This window comes from Chaetodon trifascialis, chromosome 13 (assembly GCF_039877785.1).
Source record: "Chaetodon trifascialis isolate fChaTrf1 chromosome 13, fChaTrf1.hap1, whole genome shotgun sequence".
Classification (NCBI taxonomy): domain Eukaryota; kingdom Metazoa; phylum Chordata; class Actinopteri; order Chaetodontiformes; family Chaetodontidae; genus Chaetodon; species Chaetodon trifascialis.
The window spans coordinates 8229954-8257591 of NC_092068.1; the positions used below are offsets into that span (position 1 = coordinate 8229954).

The window sequence follows — 27638 nt, forward strand, 5'->3', positions numbered from 1 at the left end:
AATGCTGAACTATTGAGGAAGTCAATCACTTCTGTCTGACATTCAAATAAAATAATGGGAAAATTGCTTCATGGGAAAATGAAATTTAGTTTTAAATTGATAGGGTGTAACCTTATATATATATGTGTGTATGTGTGTGTGTGTGCGTACAGTTTTCTACAATTATAATAAATTCATTTAGCAATCCCACACTATCCTATCAGGAGGTGTCAACAGAAACTGTTTGAGAAAAAAAACATGCATTCACATCAAGCTTACGATCAGTTTTTTTTTTTTTTTTCTCATGCAATTATTAATTCCTACAATAAACTGATGAGGCTTCCCAGACAATGTACTTGCCTCCTTCCTCTGGAAGCTTTTGTATTTATGCATGCTTCTGCTCCTTTTATGCAAATGAGACAAGTTGAAAGTTTTCTAATGTCTGTAATTTAAGATGGCATTTAAGTCTCCTACCCTAGATGCTATCACCGTAATTAATTCATCAGGTAATATTTCCCATTATTACAGGACATTATTTTATGTCAGCCAAGGTAATGAATATCTACAAAGAAACGCACACTATTTAGCTACAAAATACAACCATGTCTGCAGTGTGAATTATAGTGTGGACTGCTGAAAACAGGACGTAATCAGGCCTGGACTTGGATAGAAAATGGACTGAGTGCTTGTGGAAAGGAAGTGTGATTTACTTGGACTGGTAAAAGACATGTCATTGAGTCCTTTGGTTTTAAGGCAATCAGTGGGGGGAATTCGTATTCAATACTCAATCTTTCCTCTCACACAGGAACACTGGACTAAAGATAAACAGAAGAAAGGTTGTACCTTCCATCTATGCTGTTATAATCAACCATGCAAGCGAACCTATGAATATGTAGTCCATTTCATCTGAGGGGTCGGACTCTGGTAGGGCAGGCCGGCTGAGATTAAATCTCAGCTCATCTGATTGGACCATATAAAGATTCAGACTGAGCTAATTTCATGCCGATCTGGTTGCCTCCTGTGAAACTATCCAAAAGGCAAGAGGCTACAATGATTTGGCAAGGAAGAGACAACAGATAAACGAAGTTGAAGGGCCATCTTACCTTTGAGAAGAAATATTTCAATTTAAATGTATCACTTTATCAGGGTAAAGTCCTCCAGCTTTGCAGCTTGGAGATTACACCAATTAAACATCAAATATGGTGAACTAACTGCAAATGAGCAAATGTCTTATGTGCTCCTGTTTAAAGGTTGGCATTATGTTATTCAGAGACACTCAGTTACAACCACAATTAGCTGAATATGGATATAACACAGCTTCACACAGGCCATAAACACATCTATTGTGCTGCCATTATCGGACAACATATGATCATTTAGTCAAATCAAAATGCATTTTTGCAGGTTAGAGTGAATACTGTACATGCATTTTACTGTATATACACATCATGTAATGTGTAATATACACATTGTGCATGTTGTGCATGCATAACATGTACATAATATCCTATTGCCATATGGAGGAGTATGCACCATATGCTGTGCATAATATACTCTCAATGCATGCACATTAACCCACCTCTGTATGGTATCTTATTACTGTATACAAGATTTCCTCCAGTGTTCTGTATCACAGCCCCGTTCATACTGTAGACATTTTGTTGTCCAGTTCTTACTTGTACATACCAGCTACATGTACTATTATGTATATGTATGTTTATATTTGTTTCGCTGTGTGTCTGTGTCTCTTTGGGATCGGTTAACTTTTGCTAACATTACCTTACACATTAAATAGAGTCCGTATTTAAACACATTACCAAAAAGTGCATCAATTGAAAATAATCATTGAATTTTTTTTTTCTTGCTATTTCTCTGCAGTTTAAGGAGCTAAATATTTCTGCTTGTCCAAAGGTTAAATGTTCTCTAAATATTAAAGTCTGACGTCCATATTTCAGCTGAGAGATCAACTGACTCACTCTGGGCAGATGAGGAAATATCCAGAGGACACAGCACTGGTTTGTCTGCAGCCCTTCTCTTGCTCTGCTGTTTGCTGCTGCTGAGCTCTGCCTGTGGGCACAATAGATTTGACACAAGAGTGCTGATGAATCTCATCAGTTTAATGTGTTTATGCTTGCTAAGCCCTAAAAGCTTATTGCTGTTCAATGGAGTGCTACAAAGTTACCTAATTTCCCCCTGGTTGTCTCTCAGCATGCTGGCAATACAGACTCCCAATAACACGATGTTCTCTGCAACCTGTGGAAGACAGAAGGCACGCTGTGTCTCAATGATTTGTGTTATCGGGCAGAGAATAGACCTTGACAGAAATACAGTGAGCACAGATATTACTGTTTTTTCCACCTTAAATTCAGCCCATGACTGTCTCTCTCCCTCCACATTGATCCCTTTTTACAGCCTTTTCACAGTAAGTGCTTTAGCCTTATCTTCACTGCCCCCACCCCGCACGTCTCATATTCTAACCAATGAGGCTGGCTGCCTATATGACAGCTAACACCCAGTATTAATTAAAATGTCATGCCTCCAAATCAATATTGTAAAACAGTTCAAACACAACTCATCGCCACTGCTGTGATAAGTGCTTTTGGGTGACAGGTAAGTCCAAAGAAAGAGATGCAGGAGAATGGTATGACGGAATAATCCAGGGAGAACATGTAACATTAAAATGTATGACCCCCCCCCCATGTGTTACTTCATCACTCACAATTGCAAATTATCCACACTGTCAGGAAGTGTGCTGCGCTAAACTGACAGATCCATAAGTCAGCAGCAACAGGCCAGGAGGCTCGATGCGAGAACTCTTTAGCTTCAGACGTCTGACTGCAATGCGTTAAAAGAGACTAATACACACTCATTTGGGAAGGAGGCTGTCAGAGGGGGATTTATCAGCACTGCTAAAATAGCTGCAATTCATCTGATTACCTTCATGTTAACTCTGCTCTGCAAGGACAAAAATACAAAAAAGGATGCAGGTTATTACCACTATTTTCACTGGTCTTCTGTGACACAGGTCGCAGGCTTTTGCCATGAAAAGTTTCCATGAATAAAGTCAATACAAAACGGAGAACTGCTGTCATTTTTCGCAATATTCCAACCATTATGAGCGACAAATAGGGTCGATTCAAAACTTTGCGAGGCTGTACGTGTTCACACATACTCACTGAAAGACATTGTTCAAAAGCAATGCTCGGGATATGGATAGAATGTGACAAATTCTGTCAGAGTAAATATGGTTTAATAAATGAATTAGCTTCATAAATAATGGCTGTAATGACATTTTAGGGGACAATAAGCCTAAGCGTTGTCAGGAAATAGTTGATGTATGAGTTTCATGCCTCAGCGGTTCCTCAAAATGAATAGGCTTGGGAAGATAGCAGGGGCCTGCAACCAGCCTATTTCCTCGAATTATCTACTTGTTGTCAATTTGCACAGTGGAATTACACATGCAAATTGAACTGCCTGCACAAACACCACTTGGAGATGATAAAAACAAATTAACAAAGGCTATAGAAGGAGGATTTATTTCACTGGCTAACCCAGGTCAAGCAATACATGTATTTTACAATTGTGTGTACCCAATTTTGGTGTAATTATATCAGCAAATTATTCTTTGTAATCTTATTATTTTTTCCCCAACCTTCTCCTTACACACATAATTAACTTCTTTCGGATCCTCATGTGGAAAAAAAAAAAAAAAAAAATCAGCTTGCCTCTGCATCAGAGTAACACAGTTTAATCTGATTTGTGGGTTCGCTCTCGTCACCTTTTTGCAGCTGGAATCCAGAGGAAGGTGACAGGTCAACGGTTAAGTGACACTGTTTAGTGTAAGCGCTTCGTAAAGGAGTCGACAAATCTACATAGCAGAAGTCACAATGTTAAAATATATATAATCACCTCTTAACATCATCCCTCATATTGGGGAGGAAATTAAGAGTCCCCGGACCTCCACGTTTGCTATTAGATATCTCATTTACTTTGTACACACAGTGCTAATCTGCACTAATGAATTCTGCCACACCAAGCCAGATCGAGATGACTTAAAATTATTACCACTTCCACAGATATGCCTTTCCTCATTTGAGGCTCAATTTGGCTGGCTCGCAAAAACAGTCTGTCACAGTAAGATACTAATAATTAGGGTTTTAAGATGATTAGTTTATCTCTGTGCTCTTACAGTCCTGCCTCTTATCCACCATGGCCAAAACTTAATAAGAGGCTCTAAGTTTTAAACAGCCAACTCCAAATTACCAAGAAATGACGGAAATAATGAACTGGAGCACATGCCAGGGAGAGAGACACAGAGAGAGAGAGAGAGAGAGACAGAGATGGATGGTGGGAAAGCTGAGAGACATTAATTCAAGTGTGAAATAGAACACAAAGTCTGGTAATCAATAAGGAAATGATTCAGACCTGTAATGCCAAAATTGTTTAGTATTAACAGGACTTTGTGACTCTCATTTACCTTCAGACGCCGCCGTGCTCATCAACTTGTCACACGAGTAATTAAAGTCACGATAATGCTGAGTGAGTGATACCAGTTAATGGTTGCATATTTCCGAGGATGAGATAGAGATTTTACATGTTGGAGATGACATTCAATACAGCATAAGCCTGATCGCCCCAGTTTAATATGCACTGCAGTTCGGCAAAGCTGAACTGTGTAAATCTTAGTCATCTCAGGCTACAGGAAGGTCAAGGAGAGTGCAGGGTGTCCAGGTTTCTTTATTTATGGGGTTTTTACATTGGGCCACAAGGCAGGGCTGGGTATCAAACCTTTTTGTTTTGCAACCAAAATGTGTCAAAATGTGTTCTCTTATTCTGTCATCAGACAGTGTCTGATTTTAGGGCTGCAACTTAATATTATTCTCATTATGGATTAACCTGTGGATTACCTTTTGAGGAATCATATAGTCTATGAAATGCCAGAAAATAGTGAAATACGCCAGTTGCAAGTTCCCAGAGCCCAAAACCCAGAGATTCAGTTTCAAATGAATAATGTTTATTTTATAATGTCAATATGTATTTTATCTATATGAGCATAAATATATGCATATGTTTTATTATTTTTTCCAGAAACTTCTGTCCATATAAAGTGCCCATCACACCTGAGCCTGGCCTGGCTATGGACCTCTTTATATATAGCCACACTGGTCTTATGGGTCTCACTCATTATTCTACATTTATATGGCACACAAAATGCAGGCTATAATTTATGTAGATTATTGGCATTGCAATAAGATGCAACCAAAAGAAAGCCTCATGTGAATGAGTGTGAAAGAGCAATTTAAGGGTAGATGTGCCTGCGCCAGTGCCAGGGGCTATACAAGATTTGCATGCTAATCATTCTAATAATAATGTAATGCCCAAAGCACTTTGAGCAAATTGCGAACCATTGGTCATAGAGGGAAGCTTATCTCGCCGAGAACATGACACAAATATAGGTTAACATTTGAATGATTCCTGGTAATTCACGGACCTGTCAGTAGCCTGGCTCACCTCAATTAGAAATGCTCCACAACAGCCTGCTCTTGACTTTAGTTCATCGCTAAAACTAGCTTAGGCTGCTATAACATTTGGTCTATCCGTCTTTTCTAAGATGACAGTGTCACTATAGCAAGAAAATTCACACTAACGTCTGTGTAAAACGTTTAATGCCGTTTCTACCGAAACAGCCAATAAGAGGTTTTGTCTCGTCCTTGTGCAAAGCTGCACTGCCTTTGTGAGTACAGTTCTTATTGGATCATGTGTTCAACGGTTCCTCGCTATCAGCCAATCGGTGCTTTCTTACCATACACGTCACATTGTTTACCCGGAAATGTGAGGCTGCCCCAACAACTGCTGCCAAAATCTGTAATTTACCGATTTCTGTCGGTTTTTTAGTGCAGGGGAATGATACATTACCTTATAACGTGACTGTATACTACTGTCTCAGAATGTACAGCGGACTCTTGCCCAAAGGTTTAACCGAAGACGACCTCAGTACAGATGACGAGGAGGATGATGATGAGAGGAGGAGGGAGGCTGAGAAGAGTGAGAGCTCCGGTGAAAAGTTGAGCTCTGCCGGGGAAAACACGGGAACAGTGGTGGAAGTACAGCAGACACACGCTGCCAACGATGCAGACAGTGATTCACCGAACTGTACTATGCCTGGTATATCCCAAGAAATGTGGCAAGTATGTCGAATTGGTATGCAATGAGCTGAGCTTAGCATTTGTTCTGCGAAATACCAGCAGCCTGCATGCAGACCACCTGTGGTGTTGTCTGTAATTGAGGGGTAATTCTTAAACAACACGTACTGACATTTACACTTTCATTTGAATCCCCAGCTCTGCTTGAACCGAATGTGATAATGCCATGTTTTTGAAGCCCTGTTGCATTACGTGTGTGTCATAACACGATCTGTGTACAGCAGACGTAGATCAGGGGTTGGGGTGCTCCTGTGAATTCAGTGTGTGTGTGTGTGTGTGTGTGTGTGTGTGTGTGTGTGTGTGTGTGTGTGTTTTGAAGAAATTCCAGGATCTACGCAAGAAGAATGACGAAATGAAGATAATGAAGGTCCCCAGGAAAAGAAAAAGAAGACGACACAAGAAAGGTGTCAGTGATGATACAATGAAAATCAACCTTTACACTCATACCCATATTAGAACTTAGGGCCACCCTCTTAATGCTGTATGTCATAGAGCACCTTATGGATATTTTACCTGCTAACCTTTCACTGTGTCTCTTATGTCATTCGACAGGTACGGAAAGTGAGGAACCTATAGAAACAAGGTATCTAATTTTAAAGACCGACCAGGGAAATTAGTTTAAACAACAAAACATTCATATAATTCTTGCCATGCATCTGTGGCAAATGAAAGCGTGCCCTCCCCGAACAAAAACCTTTTGAATGCAGCCAAGTCTAAAATTTCACATGTTGGACCTTCACACCAGCAGGATTTCCAGTGGCACTGTCATGCAATTGCGGCATTCTTTAACAAACATAAATGCAGACATGATGTTAACAGTAATCTAACACAAGCAAATTGCAAATCTGAAAGATGATCCTCATGCCATATTGACGGGACTAGAATCCAGTGGCTGCCTGGAAGGTAAAAAAAAACCCCAACAACCCATGGTGCGCTTTAAAAAACTTGCAAGAAACAGAGATCGTACCTTTTCACCGACACTAATGACATTGCTATGCTGTGTGAGACACCCTCAATGAGACATACGTGTCTGATTTCAGCAGAGAGGCTGAAAGAGAGTCCAGTCGGATGGACAAGGATAGTTTGCCTTATTACAGTGCTGCTCTACATGTAATGAACATTAACACGCATTTTTTTCTGTTAGCAGAAAGAGTCGGGAGGAGCGGGAGAAGCGGGAGAAGCACTGGGATGAGCTTAAGCAGTATTTTGGTGTAAATGATCGATTTCATCCCCCTGCATGTTCCAAACCCCCTCCGAAGGTAACAAAGACTCCTGCCTTCCAACTTATCTGTTGTGGATTAATACTGTGTCAGTCGTAGCTGTTAGTAACACCTTCCCATCCTTTGTGTTTCCGTGCCACTGTATCCTCTCATTGTTTCATGTGATATGACGTGGATTAGAAGAATCCCCGTGTTAAGTCAACCTGACACTGTGATGAATATTAAAGATTATGTTTGGCTACATTTAGTGATAAGATTAGGATGAATCTCCTCTCTTGTGCGGTTGGGATTAAAGTCAAATGTAGGTTTTTCCTCTGTAAGAAACCTAATGAAAATCAAAATTTTGCTTGACAAAAGAAGAGAGGGTTGGAGTGCCTCATACACCCTCTGTGATTACAGCTAGAACATTTAAATGAATGGTTAGATAATAAATGGACATGTAGCACTGCTGAGGAATTCATCACTGAAGTAACTAAGTTAACTTTCTTTCATTCGATTGCATTTCTGCACTTAAAGATGAATGAACATCTCATGCAAAGGCTTGCAAATTGCCAATGAAGCAAAATATTTGCAAGCTTGATGAACATTATAGCTGACCCAGTGAATGGGAACTGTTCACATTTCAATTTGAAATCCGTTTAATGATTATTTTGGAGTATTTTGTGCTTAATTTATCTCAGAGCAGCATAAAATTGAGTTTTTGCTGATTTTAGCCTCATTCTGAATAGGGCAACTATGAAAGGATAAAGGAAATGATTAACAAGCTGAATGAAACAGAACTTGTCACATCAACATAATGAGGGGCTCCTTCATCCCTCAAATGCAGTTCCTTGTAATTAATATATCTTTTTTTTTTTTTTTTTTTTTACTTCTGCCGAGTCCTTCACACAGTCATTTGAGGAAAAAGCTGTCATAGCAGCCAGATGTGATTAATTCATCTGCTAACAGCATTTCTTCAGTGACCTTAAAAACACATTTCATGGCACGAAGGATGATGGTTTGTCAGTTTGGATTTTGCTTGTGAGACACAATAGATGATAATTGAGATCACAGGTGAGGTTGTATCAGTGTCAGCTTCACTTTATGTGCAGAATAATAAACTATATAAAGCAAAATTAAGACTAAGCAACGAGAGGAAATTGTTTTACAAATTCTGCGTTTTTAATCCTGATGGTATTGTCAGTGGACTTTTACCATTGAGTGAAGGCCCTCAAACAATACTTCAGAAGAGACACATTAATAATTACAGCCTCTTTCCAGTTTTAGCATGATGAAATTTTTGGGGCTGAAGAAATCTGGTCCTCCGCTTCCTCAGATAGGCTCATCACAGCAGAACTGCCTTGCCATCAGTAACCGGGGGCTTCTCTGCACCCCCTCTGCTTAGGCCTGTAATGGAAATGTGTAATTAAAGAGTCACATTTATGTTTGGTAATCTCCTGTAGCATTTCTAAGATTTCCCCACTAATATCCAATCAAAAAGGTTTTCATTTGTGAAGGGAAATCTACATATTTGTAGTAATGGCAATCATATTAAAAATAAGGCCCTGGGGACTTTTGAAGTTACTCTTTGATTTTTTTTTTTCTCTCTACCCCTATTTCCAAAAAAAAAAAAAAAACCCTGAATTTTTTTCCCCCTCTTCTGCAGTCCGGCCTAGAAAAGAGCATAGAGAGGGCCATAGCTGAAGGGGACATTGCAAAGGCGGAGGAGATGAGCGACAGACTCGCCACTCGAGAGGTACGTTGTGCTGATAAGAGATCTTTGGGGTGCTCCTGCTGTGACAAATCAGGCTAATGGATCCGTGGCCATTTCTGCTGCAAAGACATAGAGGAACAAAAACACACGCAGACACCCGCCATTCAGTCCTGCAGCCCTTTTCCATTGAGTTAATGGAAAGCCCTCCCCTTAGTTTTGAAGTGCTGCAGTGTCTAAAGGACTTTTGGCTCTGCTTTTTAATGAAGGGTACATTGCTTTCAAGCCAACTGTTAAATCATTCTCCAGGTAAGAGTTTCATACCTTTGAAGTGTACATGTCCCTAAATGCAGTGCCTGAAGTTTTGTAACTAACCGCCTTGGCAGGCATCAAGGATCAAGTGGTTTGAAACTAATTTAGCATAAAATGTAGCCCACACACACACATAATTGCGGTTAAAAAGACATACAGCTGCAGTGTTACTTCTCCGCTGGGGCAATTGCTGTACTTTGAGCATCAAAGTTAAACTTCTTTGTTTCATGATCCGTGCTGCTTACAGCATCCCATAAGCTTTTTCATCTTGTACAGTAATGGTAGCAACACAAACACGTCTAACACTGTGGGCTCAGATTTCGTTGTCGGTCCTAGATTGCAATGGAGTTGCAAAGTAGGCAGGGCTGCTGGTTCAGGAAATATTGTCGCTAGCTCCGAATCGCCATTTAAACTTTCTCTTTTAATCATATCCCCAGTGTTGCTTAACATAGAAACACAAGAATCCCCCATATGATGTACTGATCCTACACTATAGCTTTATGTTGTAGCCACCAGTTTTAATATCTGAACTTAGTTTCCAAGAAATGCTCTTTTGTGTGTCGGTTAAGCGGGGCAGACAGCCCTGAATAAAACAATACCCATAAGCTGTTTCCGATTCTAAAGAGAAGAAGCCCGTCAGAGAGTTGTAGCAAATACGTAACACTTCATTGTCGCAGTTTTGAACAAAACTCAGTGTTGCAGTTGCTGAATTCTTCCACCACTGACCCAGAATCTAAAACTGAATTGATTCAAAGGAACAGTTCAACATTTTGGGAAATACGCTTCTTTGCTTTCTGGCAGAGGGTAAGGTGAGAACATCAATACATCTCTCATGTGAAGCTAGAGCCAGCAGCCAGTTAGCTTAGCTTAGCACAAAGACTGGAAACAGCAGGAAGTAGCCTTGGCTAGCCTGGGTGTCACATCTAGTTTGTTTAATTTATCCAAAAAAGTCTAAAAATGGGATTGCATGGGGTTATGGGAGGCTATTTCTTGGTGGATTGGTAACATCTTGGAGAATTTAAAGTGCTGTGATCAGATTTTTCTCACTGAAATTAAACTTAGGAGTCACTGTCAACTCCTTTGTGTTTTTTCATGTCTGCAGGCCTGCACCTTTTGCTTTTTATCAAAGAACCAGATAATTATGACACAGTTTTTGCCTTTTGCTCCAGTGACTTCATCCCCATCCAAGTCACTCCAACTGTCAGTCATATAATATTGTCCATGGGAAAAGTCAGTGAGACATTTACTTCCATAGCCAGGCTCCTTCCACTTCACAGCCCTGTAACAAAAGAGTAAATCAGAAATAGACAGCAGAAGATCTGACCTAATGACTAGATGTGTCACCTAAAAAGATGCTATTCAGCAAGAAATCACACCACAAACTGTAAACAGGAGTGCAGAATGTGTTTTTGTGTGAAATTATATTTTGCTGCTACTTAAAAAAACAGGTCTTGTGCTCTCAGAATTTTTTTTTTCTGGAAAACGTCACCCCCTTGAATGAATAAGTAGGCTCCAAAAACGAGGCTGTGTGTTTAGAAATGAAAAAAAGCAGTTGTACTATTCATTGAACTGACATTACATGCGTAGCCCTGTTATCTCCAGTGTGTAATAGACATTAGTGTGTGGCATCAGAGCCCTTTCATTTTCCCATCTTAACTGCTAGCAGAGTGGTCAAATATGGGGGAGTTAAATGAAAGCTCTTGTGAGTGGCACCTGCGCTGTACTTTCAGAAAGCCTCTTAGAGCGCTGGTGGATTGGTTTTAGCCTGAGCCGAGGTGCTCGCCTCCCTGGCACCTGCCTCGTGCCTTGCCAGAACCGTGATGGGATGTGACAGCAGTCTGGCAGCCACAACTCATTGTTTAGCAGCGATAACTTCATTTCACAAGAGTATAGTAAATTGACCGTTTTGAAATCCCCCAAACCCCTGTGACATAAAGTTCTTTATCGTTCACTTCTGAATCCAAAGACAGACAGTGCTGAGTATGTGGGAAATGTAAAGAGAAGTGGCAGCTAAAAGGCAAAAAGTTTGAAGGATTGTGAATCAGTTAGAAAGGATTATATTATACCTTAAACGATGCAGCCCGTAATGCAGATAGCATTAAGACCAACATGTTTGTTTACAGCACTCCTGTTCACTTTTGACAGGAGCACTGTGACAGACATTTAGAGGATCAATAATCCCCGCTGTGGCCAGAATCAATTTCAAGGTTATAATTGAGTGGCTCATTTGGTACGGAATGGCTTAGATGTTTAATTTGTTTACGGTCATAACACCAAGACATGATTGTGGCAGGCTTTTCACTAGAAGAATAGGAACAGGTTTTCTTCGCAAAAAATGCAAAAGCGTTCCGACAGCTGTGAGGAACTAAAGAGGCCTGTTTGTCCCTCTAGGCATTGTTTTGTAAAGAAGGCGCTGGTACATGTTGGATGACAATGTTTCAGTATATTTTCATCCTCAATCTAACGGTTTCCCACTTATCTCCTCAAAGCAAAGAGAAATGGAAGGAAGATAGAGAGCTTGCTGTCAGAATCCCCCTTTTATAAGACGGAAATGTTTGTTTCTGCTGTTTTGAGCTCCCTCAAATCAATTAATGATTTCCATTTGCTCTACTTTCTTCTTTTAATCTGAACATTAAAACAATTTGGTAAAAACCTGTTTTGAAGGCTCCTTACAAATTCTGAGATTGGTGTTCTTTCATCTGTCAAACTTCTGAGACGCGCTGCTCGGATATTGCAGGTTGAGGTTTTTTATTCTCATTACAGTTTTTAAATATTTCCCAAGGCTGCAAGTCTTTGTTTTAGATGAATTCATGAAGACATGCTCCGTTTTTAAGTGAAAGAATTAACGCCCACGAAGATGGCGCAAAGAAATCACATCCCCTTTTAGGTAACAAAATATTATTTATGTCTCCATTGCTTAGACAAAGCTCCCTAATGTATTCCTTTAAACTGTGCAGATAGGGTTTCTTTTCTCATAAAGATGTCTGTTGATCCTTCTCAGCATGTTTAGATTGCCTTTCACGAGCCTTAGAAGACACAAAATAATGTAAAAAGCTTTTTTCCTCTAAAGTGGTGCTAGTAGTTCAGTAGATTCAAAGGTGCAAGTCCTCTGCTTGGCCTCCATCCTTCAATTACTGCACATTATTTTACACTGCTGTAAGTTGCATTTGGGGCTAATTAATTCAGTAATTTCGGAGTGACTGACAGATACATTAGAAATGACTCACAGCTTGTCAAGAGCCTTGATAGCATCCAGTAGCTCACATTTGACAGATTGATTTTGCAGCTATTCCCGGTAAATGAGCCAATACTAATAGCTGCTAACTCATCAGTACCACAAAACACAGCAGGGCTTCCTATGTTATCTGAAGTGTAGTGTGATCTACAGGAAAATTTGTAATGTATTGACAGTCGGTTTGGTTTTATTCTCTTATGAACAATGCACACATTAAACATGTCCCTTTTCCCCATTTCCTTAAAAAAGTGTTTTCACAGCTTTTTTTTTTTCTTTTTTTTTAAAGTATATGATGTTATCAGCTAAACTGATCCACAATTTAGGATTTAGATCCAAAAGAACTATTTCTACACTGTGTATTTTGGATGAATTTTGACTATTATACCTATGGTGGTCTCTAATATGCTCAAACACCTTGCTTTTAAATACTGAACTGCATTAACAATCTTCCACAAAGTTGACAAACACATTTTGAGCTAACAAAGCCAAATCGTCAGCATACAGAAAATGCTCACAGCCATTGACAAATTTAATAGCATTTTATGTATATCAGGAAGAGTAGGGGTCCTAAGATTGATCCTTGTGGAACACCACATGTGACCACTCCTAGCTCTGATAAGGTGCCATTCATATCTACTTACTGAATAAGATTGCTCCTGATGATTTAAAACAACATCTTACTAGGTTATCACACCCAGTTGCATCAAGTAAAATGATTCACTGTATCAAGTCTTTAGAAGTTCAGTTTGAATTTTATTTTCTGAAATTAGATTGGTATTACCAATAAAACTAAGTACTAAGCATATAATTTTAGAAAGAACTTCTATTGGTGTCTTCATTCAGCGCTGTGCCCTAAAGATGACTGTTACTGTATAGTACTTTCTTTGTCACACTAATGCACCTTCTCATTGTAGTATTTTATACAACATGATTCTTACAACAAATAATTACTCCCTCGTTCTTTTTTCTCTTTGTAAAACAGAGCCACCGAGGTCTTTTGAAATAGTCAGGAGCTGTACTTTATTTATAGTAAGTGGGTATATTTCACCACAAAAGACTGTCACGCCATGTTAGAGCTTACAGTTCCCCCATAGCACTCATCACAGCTATTAGAGTGGCATTACCACTTCAAAACAGAAACCCTCTTAGGTTGTCACAATAGGGGGTGTCAAGTCCATTTCATTACTTCAGGAGCTAAAGAATATGAAAAATAAAAAGTAGTTGCATGGCTGCTGGCCTCTCCTGAACCAACAGGAAAGAAGTAGGCAGGCCTGCAAATGTTATCACACACAAAGAAGCATATATGTTCTGACAGGCTGCTTTTCTTTGTAGTCTATACAGTGCAAAAGAGCGAGGCACTATGGAGGATCAGTATATTTCAGACATACCTGTTGTTGAACTGTTCAGACAGTTTTATAATACAAGAATCACCGTCTTTTCAAATTGGACCTGCAAATGCTACAAAGTGTTAATCGTGCTAGTGCATCCTTCCCACAGCAGACTCAAGTCAGTTGGAAATAGACCTTTATTCTCATTATTAATTGAAGTGATGATCAAATGCAGTAGAATCTAGTGGATGTTCAGTAATAAGCTGCAATAAGTTGACCTCATAGTTGTATTCAGAATATTTTTCATTCAGTCCTTGATTCACTGGCTATAATCCAGTTAGGTCTCATTAGGTGCAGCTGTTTACACTGACCTTTAATATTGGTCAGGTGAATAGTAGACTGAGCTTTTGGGTTTGAAAAGTGAAACCAGTGTAGAAGTGCCTTAAACTTGCTTTCTTTCTACTGGCCTGCAGGAGGCGACTCCACTGGCTGTAAAAGAAGCCAAATTGTATGTAAGTTTATGTGGAAATGACCCGACTTCTCACTTGATTTATTACTCCAGTAAACATTTTCCTATTGACTTTAAGGTCTCATTCACTAGTTTCAAGTGTTCTTCAATCCAGCATGAGAGTAAAATGTATAATGAAGCTGGGTATGCTTCTCTTTGCTATCACTGCATGTGGCCTGGTTCTCAGTTAGATCCAATCAATATGGAGGTGTAGCAATGCATATCCTCCCCAGCTCCCGTCAAAATATGGTCACTTCTTGCTCCAAAAAACCAAGATGGTGATAGCCACACTGCCAAACTCGAGGCTTCAAAACGATAGTTCACAAACCGATGGATGACCTCATGGTGGGTTTACACTTGATTCTAACCCAGTCACTACATTTAAATGCAACAAAGACTTAAGAACGCTGCTCTCTTTATATGTAATTGCAGTGATACTTTTCAGACTGAAGGGCAATAAAGTAAAAACACACTGTGGACACGCTCCACTTCTGTTCAAAGCGCTATGAAAACGCCACTTTGAAGGCTACTGCTCCAGATATGTTTACATGCACTGTGAATTTGTCAATATAACACGTTGTTTGTGTTTAGAAGTGTCATAAGCACTCAGAAAAAAAAAAAACTGTTTAACATTTGTGGCTTTCTGTTATGTTGCTTCAGCACAGCAGCACCTTGCCTTTGGCTCACCTAAATTTGTCACCCTATTGCAGCCTCATTTTTGACCAGTGGCTTCCTGTTGTCTGGATGGCCTTTGGCTGGTGGACCTCTCTTTAGACCCGGTTTTGAGCAAGATTAACCCAATCATTCTAAATAGTTGAAGAAGGTCTCCCGCCTAATAGATGGATCACTTAATACAGAATAATTATCCATATGAATATGTATTAACTGGAGCCATTTATAGTTTCTGTCGCGTTTGAACCTGCGGATGGTTATAATATCCCTCATTATGTTCCAGCTCATATTTCAATAGAAGCAGCTGCTGAAAGGAAAAGCCCCACTGTCCTTGAAATCTACCCTTTGGAAAGCCTCGCTTAAATGCTGTGAAACAAAGGTGGCGAAGCATTTTGTCAGAGGAGACATGGTGGCTTAGTTGAAACAAAGAGCTGAACTAAGAGTGTTTCATGATATTCATGTTCTTTAACACCTTTTTTCTTCTCACCACCTTCTCGCTGCCATGCCCCGTGTTTGTAATCAAAAAATTAATGAGCAGCGCTTTTGTGGAAAGTGGGCTTTATCAGATTCTGACTTTCCCCGCCCCACATCAGAGTAGGAGGCTGACTCTGTCTCCTCTGCTAGCCCCCCCAGGCCACCTAGCAGAGAGTTTAGGGAAACTCTCCTCTTTGTTCATTTTTCCTTCAGCATAAGCAATTTATCACTGAATGAACTTTTATTGTATCTCCGGATGACTCACATTAAATTTTCGCCCATTAATTTTGAAATGGATTTTGAAATGGGTACTAAGCTTTTATCAAATGCCTGGGAATCTCATTTGGATTATTGTATTTCATTAATTACTTGATAGACAAAGCATACTTTTCAATGTAGATTTGTGTGCTGTTTAATTAATTAGCATGTTTTCTCTTTTAATTAAAGCCATTTTTTTTAAATTAAAGCCCACAGCAAAACACATATATAATTTGTTTGTAATTAGGCCTTAATTGGTGGTAGTGGAAGCTTAGCACCCTCGGTTTCTTTTTTCATGATTGCCATTTTATTGCCAGTCACTCATTAATTAAACTGTTTTTTCTAATTAGCTTATAAAACTGTTGATGGCATATTATTGTAAGTGTGAGTTCAAAGCTTGCTAATAAGCCTACCCTACTCAGAAGAGGCAAGATAATGGCATGTGCACAAAGCAGCCGAACTTTCAGAGATTTTTTTTGTTCTTTTTCTTTTTTTGGGGGGGGGGGGGGGTCTACTCCCTAAAGATGACATGTCATGTGTATCTAGCATCAGATTACTAGACGAGAAAATGGAGGCATGGGTGTTCTACTGTGCTTTCCCTGGAGTGGCTTTCTTTTTGCTCGCCATGTAATTCTGTTTGTCGAAGTGGAGGCAAGATTACAAAATGCTCTTACGAGGCTGCCCCGAGAAAGACTAATTGGAGAAACAGTGCGAGGACACAGCGACGTGGAGATGCGTTTAGTGACATTTTGTTTGGCATTTTGATGTAAATAATGCTTTCACTTTATAAATTGTATAACCGTGCTTTTACTGTACTTGAATTTAGTATTGAAGTAGTTATTGTTGAAGTTGTTGTAGTTAGTTGAAGTACATTTACTCCAGAACAGTACTTTATTGTAGTGTAGTTGTTCATTGTCATCTTCTGAGCAGACAATTAGCTAAAAACTGGCCTTGCAACACCGCCAACACATTTTTACAAATAACAGATGAAATGTGCAGTTTGAGTGGAATGGTGTGCTGTGCCTTTTCTTGGTGATTCGACTAATTGTTGTCTTGAGCGTCATAAGAACCTGTGATATCTTTCCACATGCACAATGATCAGAGATTGTCACACCCACCGCCCCTCTTTGGACCCATAGTGCATCATCATATCTTCACATGGAAAAGTGATTCAGACTTTTTTGATATGATTTGCACTTTTTGATGATAAGTTTTGGCTTCAGCTGTTGCTGCCTATGGATCTAATATCCACGCCCGGCTCTTCTCACTGTAATGACGGCCACTTTGTCCTTTTATAGCAGGACATGTTAAACAGCAGCTTTAAGGTCGCTCAGTGCAGGTGTTACCCATGACGTTCACGATGCCTTGATACCTGTTGTGACAATGGCCTCCGCGATACAACTCCTGCTATTAATACTTGTTCCGGTCAAATTACTGTCTGAAGTAGCAGTAGAACTATTACTGCCAAATACTGTCACCAGTAAGTGCTTCAGGTACTCGTGGATGAATGCTACTATCTCATCCACCGTCTGACACCCATGCAGTGTTCCCTCACATCCACTTGGCAAATACCCAGAATCACAAAACTGATTACTGGGATAGGCACCGAGCGGCAGGCACACTCCAAATAGCTCCGAAATTTTCTAGTTGATGATTTCATTTTATTCCACTTTATACTTTGACTCCACTACAATTCAGAGGAATATTATACTTTTTACTCCACTACTTTATTAACAGCTCTAGTCACTAGTTACAGAATAGATGAAGATTTTACATGTGAAACATATGATGATCTTATGGAATATGATGTTTTGCTATATATGAAACCATCCAGCAGAATGTAGAATTACAGCAGAAACAATTTCTCGATGAATCGATTAGTCGGTCGACAGGAAATAAATCCGCAGCTATTTTGATAACTGATTAATCCTTTAATGTTTCCATGCAGAAATGGCTTCAAACAGCTTCTTAAATGTGAGGATTTGCTCCTTTTTCTTGTCTTAAATTACAGTTGACTGAATAGTGTTTGTACAATTGTTTAGACAAAACAAGCAATTTCAATGTTAAAAATCTCATTGTAATGGGCAAAGAACAAATCAAGAAAACAGTCAGTAGATTATTCAGCAATAAAAAGAATCACTAGGTACCACCCAGTAGGAAACGGTTAGTAAACAGCTTCCTCAGCCAGCTAACACAGTGAAAAGTGACAGTCATGCATCAGGAAGAATAATCTAATGATACATCTGTCAAGTACCATTTTTAATGCAGAGCTTTTACTTGAAATTGAATATTTTTACAGTGTGCTTTTGCTACATTTACTTCCACTTATCTTACCTCCACTACCGCAATCAGCACATTTGTCAAAATCGTTGAAAAGATTAAGATATAACTGTTTTAACCCTTGAGGTCTGTATGTGCACACATCAGTTCTGCTTCCTAATGCAAGAGCTGAAATTGGGTTGATTTGCATTCTTTGTGTCTATTATTTCACTTTAGAGATGTCCGAATGAAATAACTGAATGAAACTTTGTATTCCTTCCTTTCTAATGCGATATGGGTGGTATTGATTGACCTCTTGATCCTTTGACCCTCCCACTGTTGCTGCACCACTGAGGCTTTGCAGCCAGAAACACATTTTTCTTCCCCCTCCGCCTCAGTTCTAAGAAATTATTCTGAAATAACACACAAGCTGGCTAATCTGATATTCATTCCTTTCTTATATAGCCCTGCTTTCCAAAGTTGACTAAGGCCACATTATTTAGGCATTAAGGTAGTGTGATAAGGGAATTAGGCTGGTCATTAATCGTTTACACGTCAAATGCAGCAGAGCAGCTCGGGGAGGTGATTTAGCGAGGCAAAGCCATATAGCCCTTGTTAATCCACCTCTCACACGTTTTAATTGGAAGAGGCTTCCTGGATAGGAAATTTATGAATGGGTTTAAGGCCATTTCTTCCTTAAAGCCCTCATTTATTTCTTATTGTTAATAGGAGCTTTAACACTTTATCCACGTGGAGATGTATTTTTCTCATCTCTCATTCAGCTATTGTCTTTCTGCACTTGCTGTTTAATTGCCACAGTGTTTTTTGTAAACCCTGCCCAGCTCATAAAGGCTTCCTAATGCTTCTTTCATTTATCACACACCTCAGAAATGATGCAACAGAACAGACACACAAATGAAAACAGTGTGAAACTGTCATTAAGATAGACTTGGTTTATCTAATGTATGGCTCTGCAGATTTTCTTTTCTTCCTTTTTTTTTTTTTTTTTTGGATTGAGGCCCCATGTTTGGGTCTCCACTTGAATCTCCATGACGACCCAAACATGAATGAACAGAAAACGGTACTATTGACTTAACCCTCCTAGTGGCCTTAAGCTGCTGCTGCTGCTGCAGTGCCAGCATTGTGCGTGAGGTTTTTTTTTTCTTTGCCCTCAAATCTTCCAAAGGTCAGATTATTAATCCTTTGAATAAACCTCGTTTTTAACAGGCCTGTGCCCAGGCCACACCAGAGAGAGACACACAAGGCACACAAACATGGCTGTGATGGATACTTAATTGTATATTAATATGTGATGGAGTGGGAAGAATTGGCTTTTAGGAGCCACATAAACAAAGAATGCAGGAGGTTTCCTGTCTTCTGCTTTTATTCCAGCTTTGTACTTTCATTCTTATTTTTCACCAGCCTCTGATGTGAAAGGATTTGGCACTAAGATGCACGCAAGGGGAGGGGGAAAAAATCCCGAAAAGTGGATCAAAAAAGTAAATGAAAAATAATGTCATATTACTGAAAATATGAGAGGCTAATTTGTGCCGACTTTTTGCTAATTTCGTTCTCGCCACAGAAAGAGGAGCCGTCACCTGCTCGGCGCCACAGCGCTGACAGTGCCAGTGATCCATGAAATAAGCTGCCGCTGGCTTTGTTCAGATAAGAATGAACAAATCTGCACAATGTACTGCTCTCGGAATCTCATTTTCATACTTGCATGCAGGCTAAAAGAAATAAGCTGTTTGCAGGCTTGATTAATCAGACATTTGAGGGTTTTTTTTGTCTCTTTGATCTGCTCTGTCTCCTAGGTAACTTGGTTGACATTAATGTTGAGCCCCAGTAAAGACAATCAGGGATTGTAGACTAAACTGATAAAAAAAAAGGGGAAAAAAATTAAAGACCTTTAATGCTTTAAATGTAGTAAACGCTATGTTGTGAATTTAAAAGAGGGGGAAATGAGGGGTTTTAATTTTGCTTTTGGAATGTTTGGCATGGCATGGCAGGCGTGTTTTCAAGACCTTTTGCATTTCAAATGCAACCCCACAGGAGAGCAGGTTAATGTGGGTAATCCTGGTATAGAAAAAAGAAAAATGTCTGTCTGTAAATCTCCAAATGAAACCATTTAGCATCATGCAGTTTCATCTGATTTGCTCCTGGAATGAGCCAATGAGGCTTTTTCTGCAAACACAGAGAGCAGAAGCTGTTCTCGGATTTGTCAACAATTTATTAAACGTCTTGGTTATAATCTATGCGTCAACGCAGACACTCCGAAGCATTTTGCACCTACACCACTTCAACAAGGAGAGCAGGGAAAGCCGTGGTGTGGTTTTATCTGCTCGCAAATCTGCTGCAAATGTAAGAGCAATCAGCCGTTGTAACTCTCTTAAGAGGAGAAAACATGATTTGAGCACTTTAAAACCTATAAAATGGCAAAGAACTGGAGAACTGTCATAGTTTGTGCGCTTCAGGCTGTGCAGACGCTTTCATAAATCTTCCAGTGACTGTATAGATGAATGCCTTGAGGGCCCAGCCGGAGCCCAGTACTTGCAGCCAGCCGAAGCCCTTATCTTAAATCCAAGCAAAGTACCATTAATCTTTTTGAAAGACCTTTATGGCTTTTAATGTATCCCAAATTAGAACATTTTACACCCTTGGTTCCTGAAATATGGTGATAAAAAGCCTTTAGAGTTTAATTTTTCCTGCCTGCTCGCTCTGACCTGCTTAATCCCAGCATGCATTAGGAGATATTTTAGTTTCAGTCTTTCTAATAAAGTTTATCCCACTTAATTATAATTGAAACATTTTTTTTCCAGCAGGTCTTTTTTTTTTTCCAAGTGGCGCAGTGGTGGCACATTTCTTCATTACCTTAAGACTTTCTTTCCCCCCTGATTGTACTCTGAATATTACAGAGAATTACCCAAAGGTTTGGTGAAATTGTTCCAAGTTGTTTATCAAAGTTTGCCTTTGCTTGAATAATAAACCTATCTCAGGAGTGACAGAGGAGGCAGGATTTTTCTCTTTGTTTCCCGTGCTTCTGTGTGACTGGGGTTATTGGGATTATTCTGCTTCACAATACATACGTCTTCCCTGGGATTTGAATGTTTGCTTCTTGCAGTCACGGTCATTCTCTTCACTTCTGATTTCGGGGACTGCCTGCAGTACTCCAAACAGTAAAGTCTCTTTTACGCTGGTGATGAGCGAAAAATGCCGTTGCAACATTTTTTTGAGACGGAGGAAAAATGGCAAAATGCTGAACCTTGCTGCTCATTGTTTATTTATTCAGTTGTTTCATTTGCACATTAAACAAGAAAAAAAAAAGAAGTAATCAAAAAGAAACAATGTGTGGGAGAGACTATAAGCCAGGAGCTTAAAAATATGACTTCCTCTTAGAACACCTCAAACAAAAGGCGAAACAGATAAGAATAATTTTAATAAAACAATGCTCCTGTAATTTATGGAGCTATGGGGCACTTCGGCCCCCCCCAGTAACATTTGTGATTTCCAATGTGGTGGGTGTCACACATTCTAAAACAGCTTGTAGGGTCGAATTTTGAAAGAGAAACACAAGAAGCGCTCCAGAAATCTCCATCCCAGCTCCTGTTTTCTGGACCCATTAATCTGCCAATGGTCATCATCTGGAGTCTTTTGGTCTGGAAAATGCTGGAAAATAGAGAAAAAAGGCAGTCACATTTTCCCAGAGCCCATGCTGACCAGCAGCCCAAAACCCAAAGATGCTCAGTTTACACTCAAAGAAGGCTCAGAATATTCAGATTAGAGAAGACAGTTTTGCACTTTTCCTCAGGTAATGACTTAAGCATTTTATTAGTTATCAAAATTTTCTGCCAACTGACCAAGCAAATAAAATGTTTCAGCTTTAATGTAAGTTTCAGAATGAGGAAGCAACCAACAGATGTCCTAAAGGTCCAGTGTGCAGGATTTAGGGGCAGAATATGATCATAATTATGGTTTATGTGTAATCACCTGAAAATAAGAATGGTTGTGTTTTTGTTACCTTAGAATGAGCTTTTATATCTACAGAGGGAGCAGGTCCTCCTCCATGTTACACCACAATGTTTCTACAGTAGCCCAGACAAACCAAACACTGTCTCTAAAGACGGCCTTTCACAAGTCTAGTGGCCACCGTGGAGGAGGCTGAAGTGAGGTGGTATTCCGTTGGTTGCAGTCTGCAACCTCACCACTAGATGCCACTAAATCCTACACGCTGGACCTTTAAAGTGAAAAACTGTTTTATCATTGCAAAAGTAAAAAAGAGGCAGCACCTAACAAACTGAGCTTTGGAGCGATACGATGAAAACAGAGCCAAATATTCATCTTAATACATTCTTAGATGTTCATTACACATGGAAAATGTCCTCAAACACCCGATCAGTGTTTTATTTATATGTCCACATTGTTGTGCTGCTGCTTCATCTTCTTGCATGTTTAATTTATGATATGATGTGCATGTTTCTATGCTGCAAGAAACTGTGGGACATCAGTCGGAGTTCCTATCTGTGACAGGCTGTATGTAACACCCGATCACCAATTTTGTAAAATTCGCTCAATTCCGTGATGGTAGGACAGCATTTACGTGTTGTTCGGCTCAGCAAGGATTTTGCTTCGGTGTGGAGGAGGCTGCACTGGGAGGCTGAGATTCTGACAACAAGCCACCCTGACACATCAGTCAGAAAGCTTTTTCCTGCCACAGACTGATTTCCATTCTCTAATGGGCCTCTCCTCTGTCTGCCTCCAAATAGCTTGCTGTGAATATCGCTGGAGCCGCTGATTGCCGTGACTTTGTGCAACGCAAACAGGAAGAGGAAGCTTTGAGGGCAGCGCAGAAAAGGAAGAAGGCAATAGCCTGGGGGTATGACGTCTCTCTGTCCTCATGTTTGCCATCATATCTGCCAAGTGTGACACTCTGGGTTCAAGTACAGTTAAGATAGAGCGACTGAAACCTGCATTAGCTGCACTTTGAATTACTCATGCAGAGATTGAAGTTGACAGCTATAAATGTATTCAGAAAGGGTTCAGTAATTTCCTGTTTTTCTGCGTTGCAGGTTTGAGGCTAAGAAACGATGGGAGACCAAAAGCAACATGGGCTTCATGTGACAAACACGGACGAAGAGGAGAAAGACTGTGATATTTTTGAAGTTAATTTGACGAAAAAAATTGTGTTTTTTATTTCTTATGGCAGACTGATCCTGTTTCTTTTTCTTCTTTTTTGTATATTTTGGAGATTTCACAACAGCATAAGGGGCGAGGGGGGGAGGAAAGTCACACAGTTGGCTGCGAAAAAACCAATCCAGAGAGTACAAGAGAGAAAAATTATGGAGCATTCAAATTAATTCCTAAGGCGCCCACTGGTGTCTGCATTGTGTTATTTTTCATTACATTTCAGTGATTTGAGCGTTCTGGCCTTTTTTTTCCCCCTTCAAATTAAATCTGGTGTACATTACTGGATGATGCGTTTATTTATTGCTGTAAAGTGGGTTAATCATGAAGGCGCTCCTTTCTTCTTCCGAGGAAGAGAAAGGAAAGATTAGGGCCCTAATGCAATGTACAGGATAATGTGCGATAGGATTTGGGAGTAGAAAATGAAATTTGGCTGCTGTAAACAGTTGTGAGCAGTTGTAAACTGGAAGTTGAGTGAACGTCGTGAGGAGGGGGTGAGACATGAAACAGAGGCTTTGCTGTTGGCCCTCACCCATGCTGGGAGACATGCTATTGTATCTCAGCCCGAACAAGAGGCACGCGCCGTTTCTCGAAGCCTACACTCACCGCTCATTGTGTGATGAGCTCTCTTCAGCATCTGTAAACTCGTCTAAACCGTCGATTCCTCTCGCCGTTGCTTTGATCTTTTTTTGATCTGCAGCGTTTGCCTCCGCAGCTACTCGCACTTCTAAAATGCTCATTCAGATTCCAGGAAGAGTTAATTGCAAACAGCATGCAAAAAGCACAAGAATGATAATTACTTTATTCATAATGCTTGCTTATATTTTTTTTCCCCAACCATAGAAAATGATTGCTTTGCTTCAAGGTAATGAGAATTAAAATTAATCCACCTAAGTTGTTTGCATTGCACATATTTGGACACTTTGTCCCCTGGTGAGGATCCGTATTCTCATAGCTTTGCTGCGTAGGCTGAATCTCTATGAGGAAAAATGAACTTAACATCAGAAATAAAAGTTTGTAGGCAGCTGTGATACAAAACACCTGAGCTGAACAAACCTAGATACAGCATGAGTGTGAACTCACATGCTGAAAAATCCAGCTTTTTGGATCATTTTACACTCAAGTGAATCATGTGACGGTGTGTCTGAGACGCTGTCAGTTGGTGAGAATTGATGCTAATTAAACTATTAATTATCTCTGTAATGAGACACGAGTTAAAACTGTGTTAAGCACATCAAAGTACAACGTGGGATTTCTGCACTTTGATGAAAATGTGTCTTGAGTGAGGAAACATCAGCAGATGCTTTCTTAACAGGACAAAGAGTAGCTGAATTTTAGGGCCTTCAAAGGTTTTGGATAACTCCAGAGGACAGTACTGGATTGAGGATGCGTTTTCCTGCTTTATAAACATTACACAACTTCTTAGAAATGGGACTTTTCAATAAGGTTATATTCCAAATTCTGTTTATCATCTCAACAACATTAAAAACAAAATGCAAAGTTTCCCATATTTAAAGGCCATGTAGCCATTTTTCAAAGCTAGTAGTTGTCAGTGAACATGACCGGCACTGATCCAGGAGCAGCGCAGCGCCATATCAATAGCATCTCACTTTATTAATCTCTTGGAACACAGGGTAATGCCTTGAGCAGAGATGATTCTGCTTTTAAGCTGGAAAATCCACTTCCCCCTCTCGTCATGTTGAGGAGCTGTTTTCAATAGTCTGTTCCTGGAGGCCAATCTTAGCCCCTGACCTAGGCTGATTTGTTGTGAAATTCCTTGGGCACATGTCGAAACACTTCTAGGAAAAGTGTTTGTTGTGTGGAGGGTGGGTAAAAAAAACAAAAACAACAGCAACAATCCCATTAAATGGTCGGAAAGCTCCTGTTGTATGAAAGGGAACATGTGTCGCTGCTAACGAGACATCAGCGCTATCGCTGGCTGCTATCACCAGCTAGGAGAGGATTAACTCAAAGGCGAGATCTCCCAGATGCAGCAGATAAAGGCAAGCAACGTTCAAAACACCTCACACCTAACGCAAGGAGGAGATCAGACATGGTAATGCTGCTTTTTGCCGTTTTGTTCAAGGTTTTAGATCACATTTTTGGCGCAATGTTGCGTTTTATTGTGCGCCTACGACTTCTAACGCTTGCTGTCATTGAGTTTTCGCCGTGTAAATAAAGCTTTCAGTCAGTATTAAAAGTTCAAAACGTTTCTCAAGGGGAACTCTCACTCGCTCCTATTGGAAAACTGCTGCACAGGTGGCAATGAGGGACAAAATACAACATTAGATGACTTCATTAACAAAACACTGCAGCATTTCTGACAGAACAATAGAGAAACACGTTAACAGGACACAACATTTTAGAAAACAATGTGTTTTGGACCGCAGGACCACTGCGAAAAGCCCCCAAAATGTTTCACGTGATATGTCAATCATGTTTGAGTACACGGCAGCGTTTTTATTCCTTTCTTCTCAAGGTAACGTATTGTGGGAGCGACAGGCAGCGTGGATGTTGACATAGTCCTCGACTCATTTAATGACCTGTTTAATTCTGGCACATCTGTAGCCCTCTCAGATGTTTTGCAGTTTTAATTAGTGTAATTATCGCGTTTGAAAAAGGCCACAGGGTTGTTTAATGGGTCGTGTTTGTCAAGATGCACCAAATTCTAACACAAAGGACATGCTGTTTATTCAGCGCTACAGTCTTCCAGTGATTATGGGTGTCACAATTGATCATTAGAGAAAGAACTGATTTATCTGGAAGCCAAAATGGACCTCTGTGGTGTGAGGAAATTAGTTTGACAGTGTTTGGATGAGCGGTGTTTACACTGCAGTGAGGTGATGTGGGAACACTTTACCACTTCAGTGTTAACTGAAGCAGCGTGCACACACTCACTGCTGCTTCTGGACTGGAGAGTCAGGAGACTTTTGATGTTACATCTGGAGCAGCAACTGGATCTTTTCAGTAATGACCAAACTTCATATGCAATTCTGAATATCCAGTTTCATTCTGCAGCCTTTTGTCACATGATAAGCGTAGGTTATGGTACCAATTTTCAGCAGAAAAGTACAAAGTGCTTTACACAGTTTCCTCAAACTGGGGGAATTAGGTCAAGCTAACATTTACAGTTTGATAAAGACTGTTTAAATGCATTTTCTCTCTAATTAAAAGCCATACTGTAATATGTGGGTTACATATACACCCACTTAATTGTTTCTCACTTTGAAACTGCTTGGAAAGCATCTATTTTATCATTTAGCATAACTTATAGAACAAAAAAATGAAAATGAACTTTCAATTAATTTCTTCTTTTGCTATCGCGAAATAAAAACATTCCCAAGCACAAATATGCTGAGCATGCACTCATTATGCATTCATCTTCACTCTGCAAACCACATACTGCATTTTATCTGGATGAATTATTAACCAAGTTAATGAATATTTCATTTTTCTTTATGGAACCATTTAACAGTCCCAGCAGAGGTAATGACATCTTAAGCAGTGCCGAGTACCTGAAGAGAGAATATCATTTGTGAGGCCAACCAGGTCAAGTTGTGCAACATATATTAATATGTTAAAGCTTCCTTTGTGGTCTGTTTTTAACACTGTCTGTGCTACTTTAAGACCTCCTCTTATGCTATAGTGTGTAAACATGCCTTTACTGCATAACTTAGAGTGACCTGACTTTATTTCCCTGCACACAGACCTGAAATCCCATTGTATCTTGAGAATGGACACAGCATGATCTACAGCAGCCGGGGGGGATTTTCACTGAGCAAATGAATTTAATGGTGTAATTAACATTACCTTGATTTGTCCCAGGAAAGACCTCAGTAAATCTGGCTTGTGTGGTAATTTATTGCTGAGTTCCTATGAAGAACATTCACCTACTGTAGAGCAGGTAATTACAAACACTGGCTTGATTAGAAGCGGGAAGAAACCGCTCCGGATTTGTTATTGATCAATTAATACTGGTAATAACGCAGCTATACTGCAGCGCGACAGCGGCAGTCCAGAGTACGTTGTAAGCCTTAGGTGCATAGGTTATTTGAGCCCACACGCCCTTCTCCATTGGTCACATTAGTCAAAAATGATCTACATTATAATCGATAGTTTTTCCTCAAATAAATGACTGAAATTACACTTGCATTTTAGACTAACTCTGCAGGGATAGATGCTGGTATTATGAACCACAGGCTGCACAGGCCACCAAGCACCTACACTTTTTTTCTAAAATGTAAGCTCATGTAAAAACAATGCAGAAAACGCAGTTTAACACAGCTTAAGACTGCCCTCCTTAACTGTGACACTTCATT

At 39.8% G+C, this 27638-nt stretch overlaps 1 protein-coding gene across 1 annotated transcript; it reads left to right on the top strand.

The window, feature by feature from the left end:
* Nucleotides 1-5798: 5798 nt before the first annotated feature.
* Nucleotides 5799-26666, top strand: fam204a (family with sequence similarity 204 member A). The gene is made up of 7 exons (XM_070977786.1): nt 5799-6167; nt 6502-6586; nt 6735-6765; nt 7327-7441; nt 9048-9137; nt 22902-23011; nt 23205-26666. The coding sequence occupies exons 1-7, from the start codon at nt 5928-5930 to the stop codon at nt 23254-23256; spliced, it is 723 nt and encodes a 240-aa protein (XP_070833887.1). The 5' UTR covers nt 5799-5927; the 3' UTR covers nt 23257-26666.
* The last annotated feature ends 972 nt before the right edge of the window (nt 26667-27638 follow it).

What these genes read in the sequence shown, in the direction of transcription:
- fam204a (XM_070977786.1), top strand. Translation starts at nt 5,928, where the DNA reads ATGTACAGCGGACTCTTGCCCAAAGGTTTAACCGAAGACGACCTCAGT. An exon ending in GTTCCAAACCCCCTCCGAAG is followed by an intron (nt 7,442 to 9,047) that starts GTAACAAAGACT and finishes CCTCTTCTGCAG; the next exon opens with TCCGGCCTAGAAAAGAGCAT. An exon ending in ACAGACTCGCCACTCGAGAG is followed by an intron (nt 9,138 to 22,901) that starts GTACGTTGTGCT and finishes GCCTCCAAATAG; the next exon opens with CTTGCTGTGAATATCGCTGG.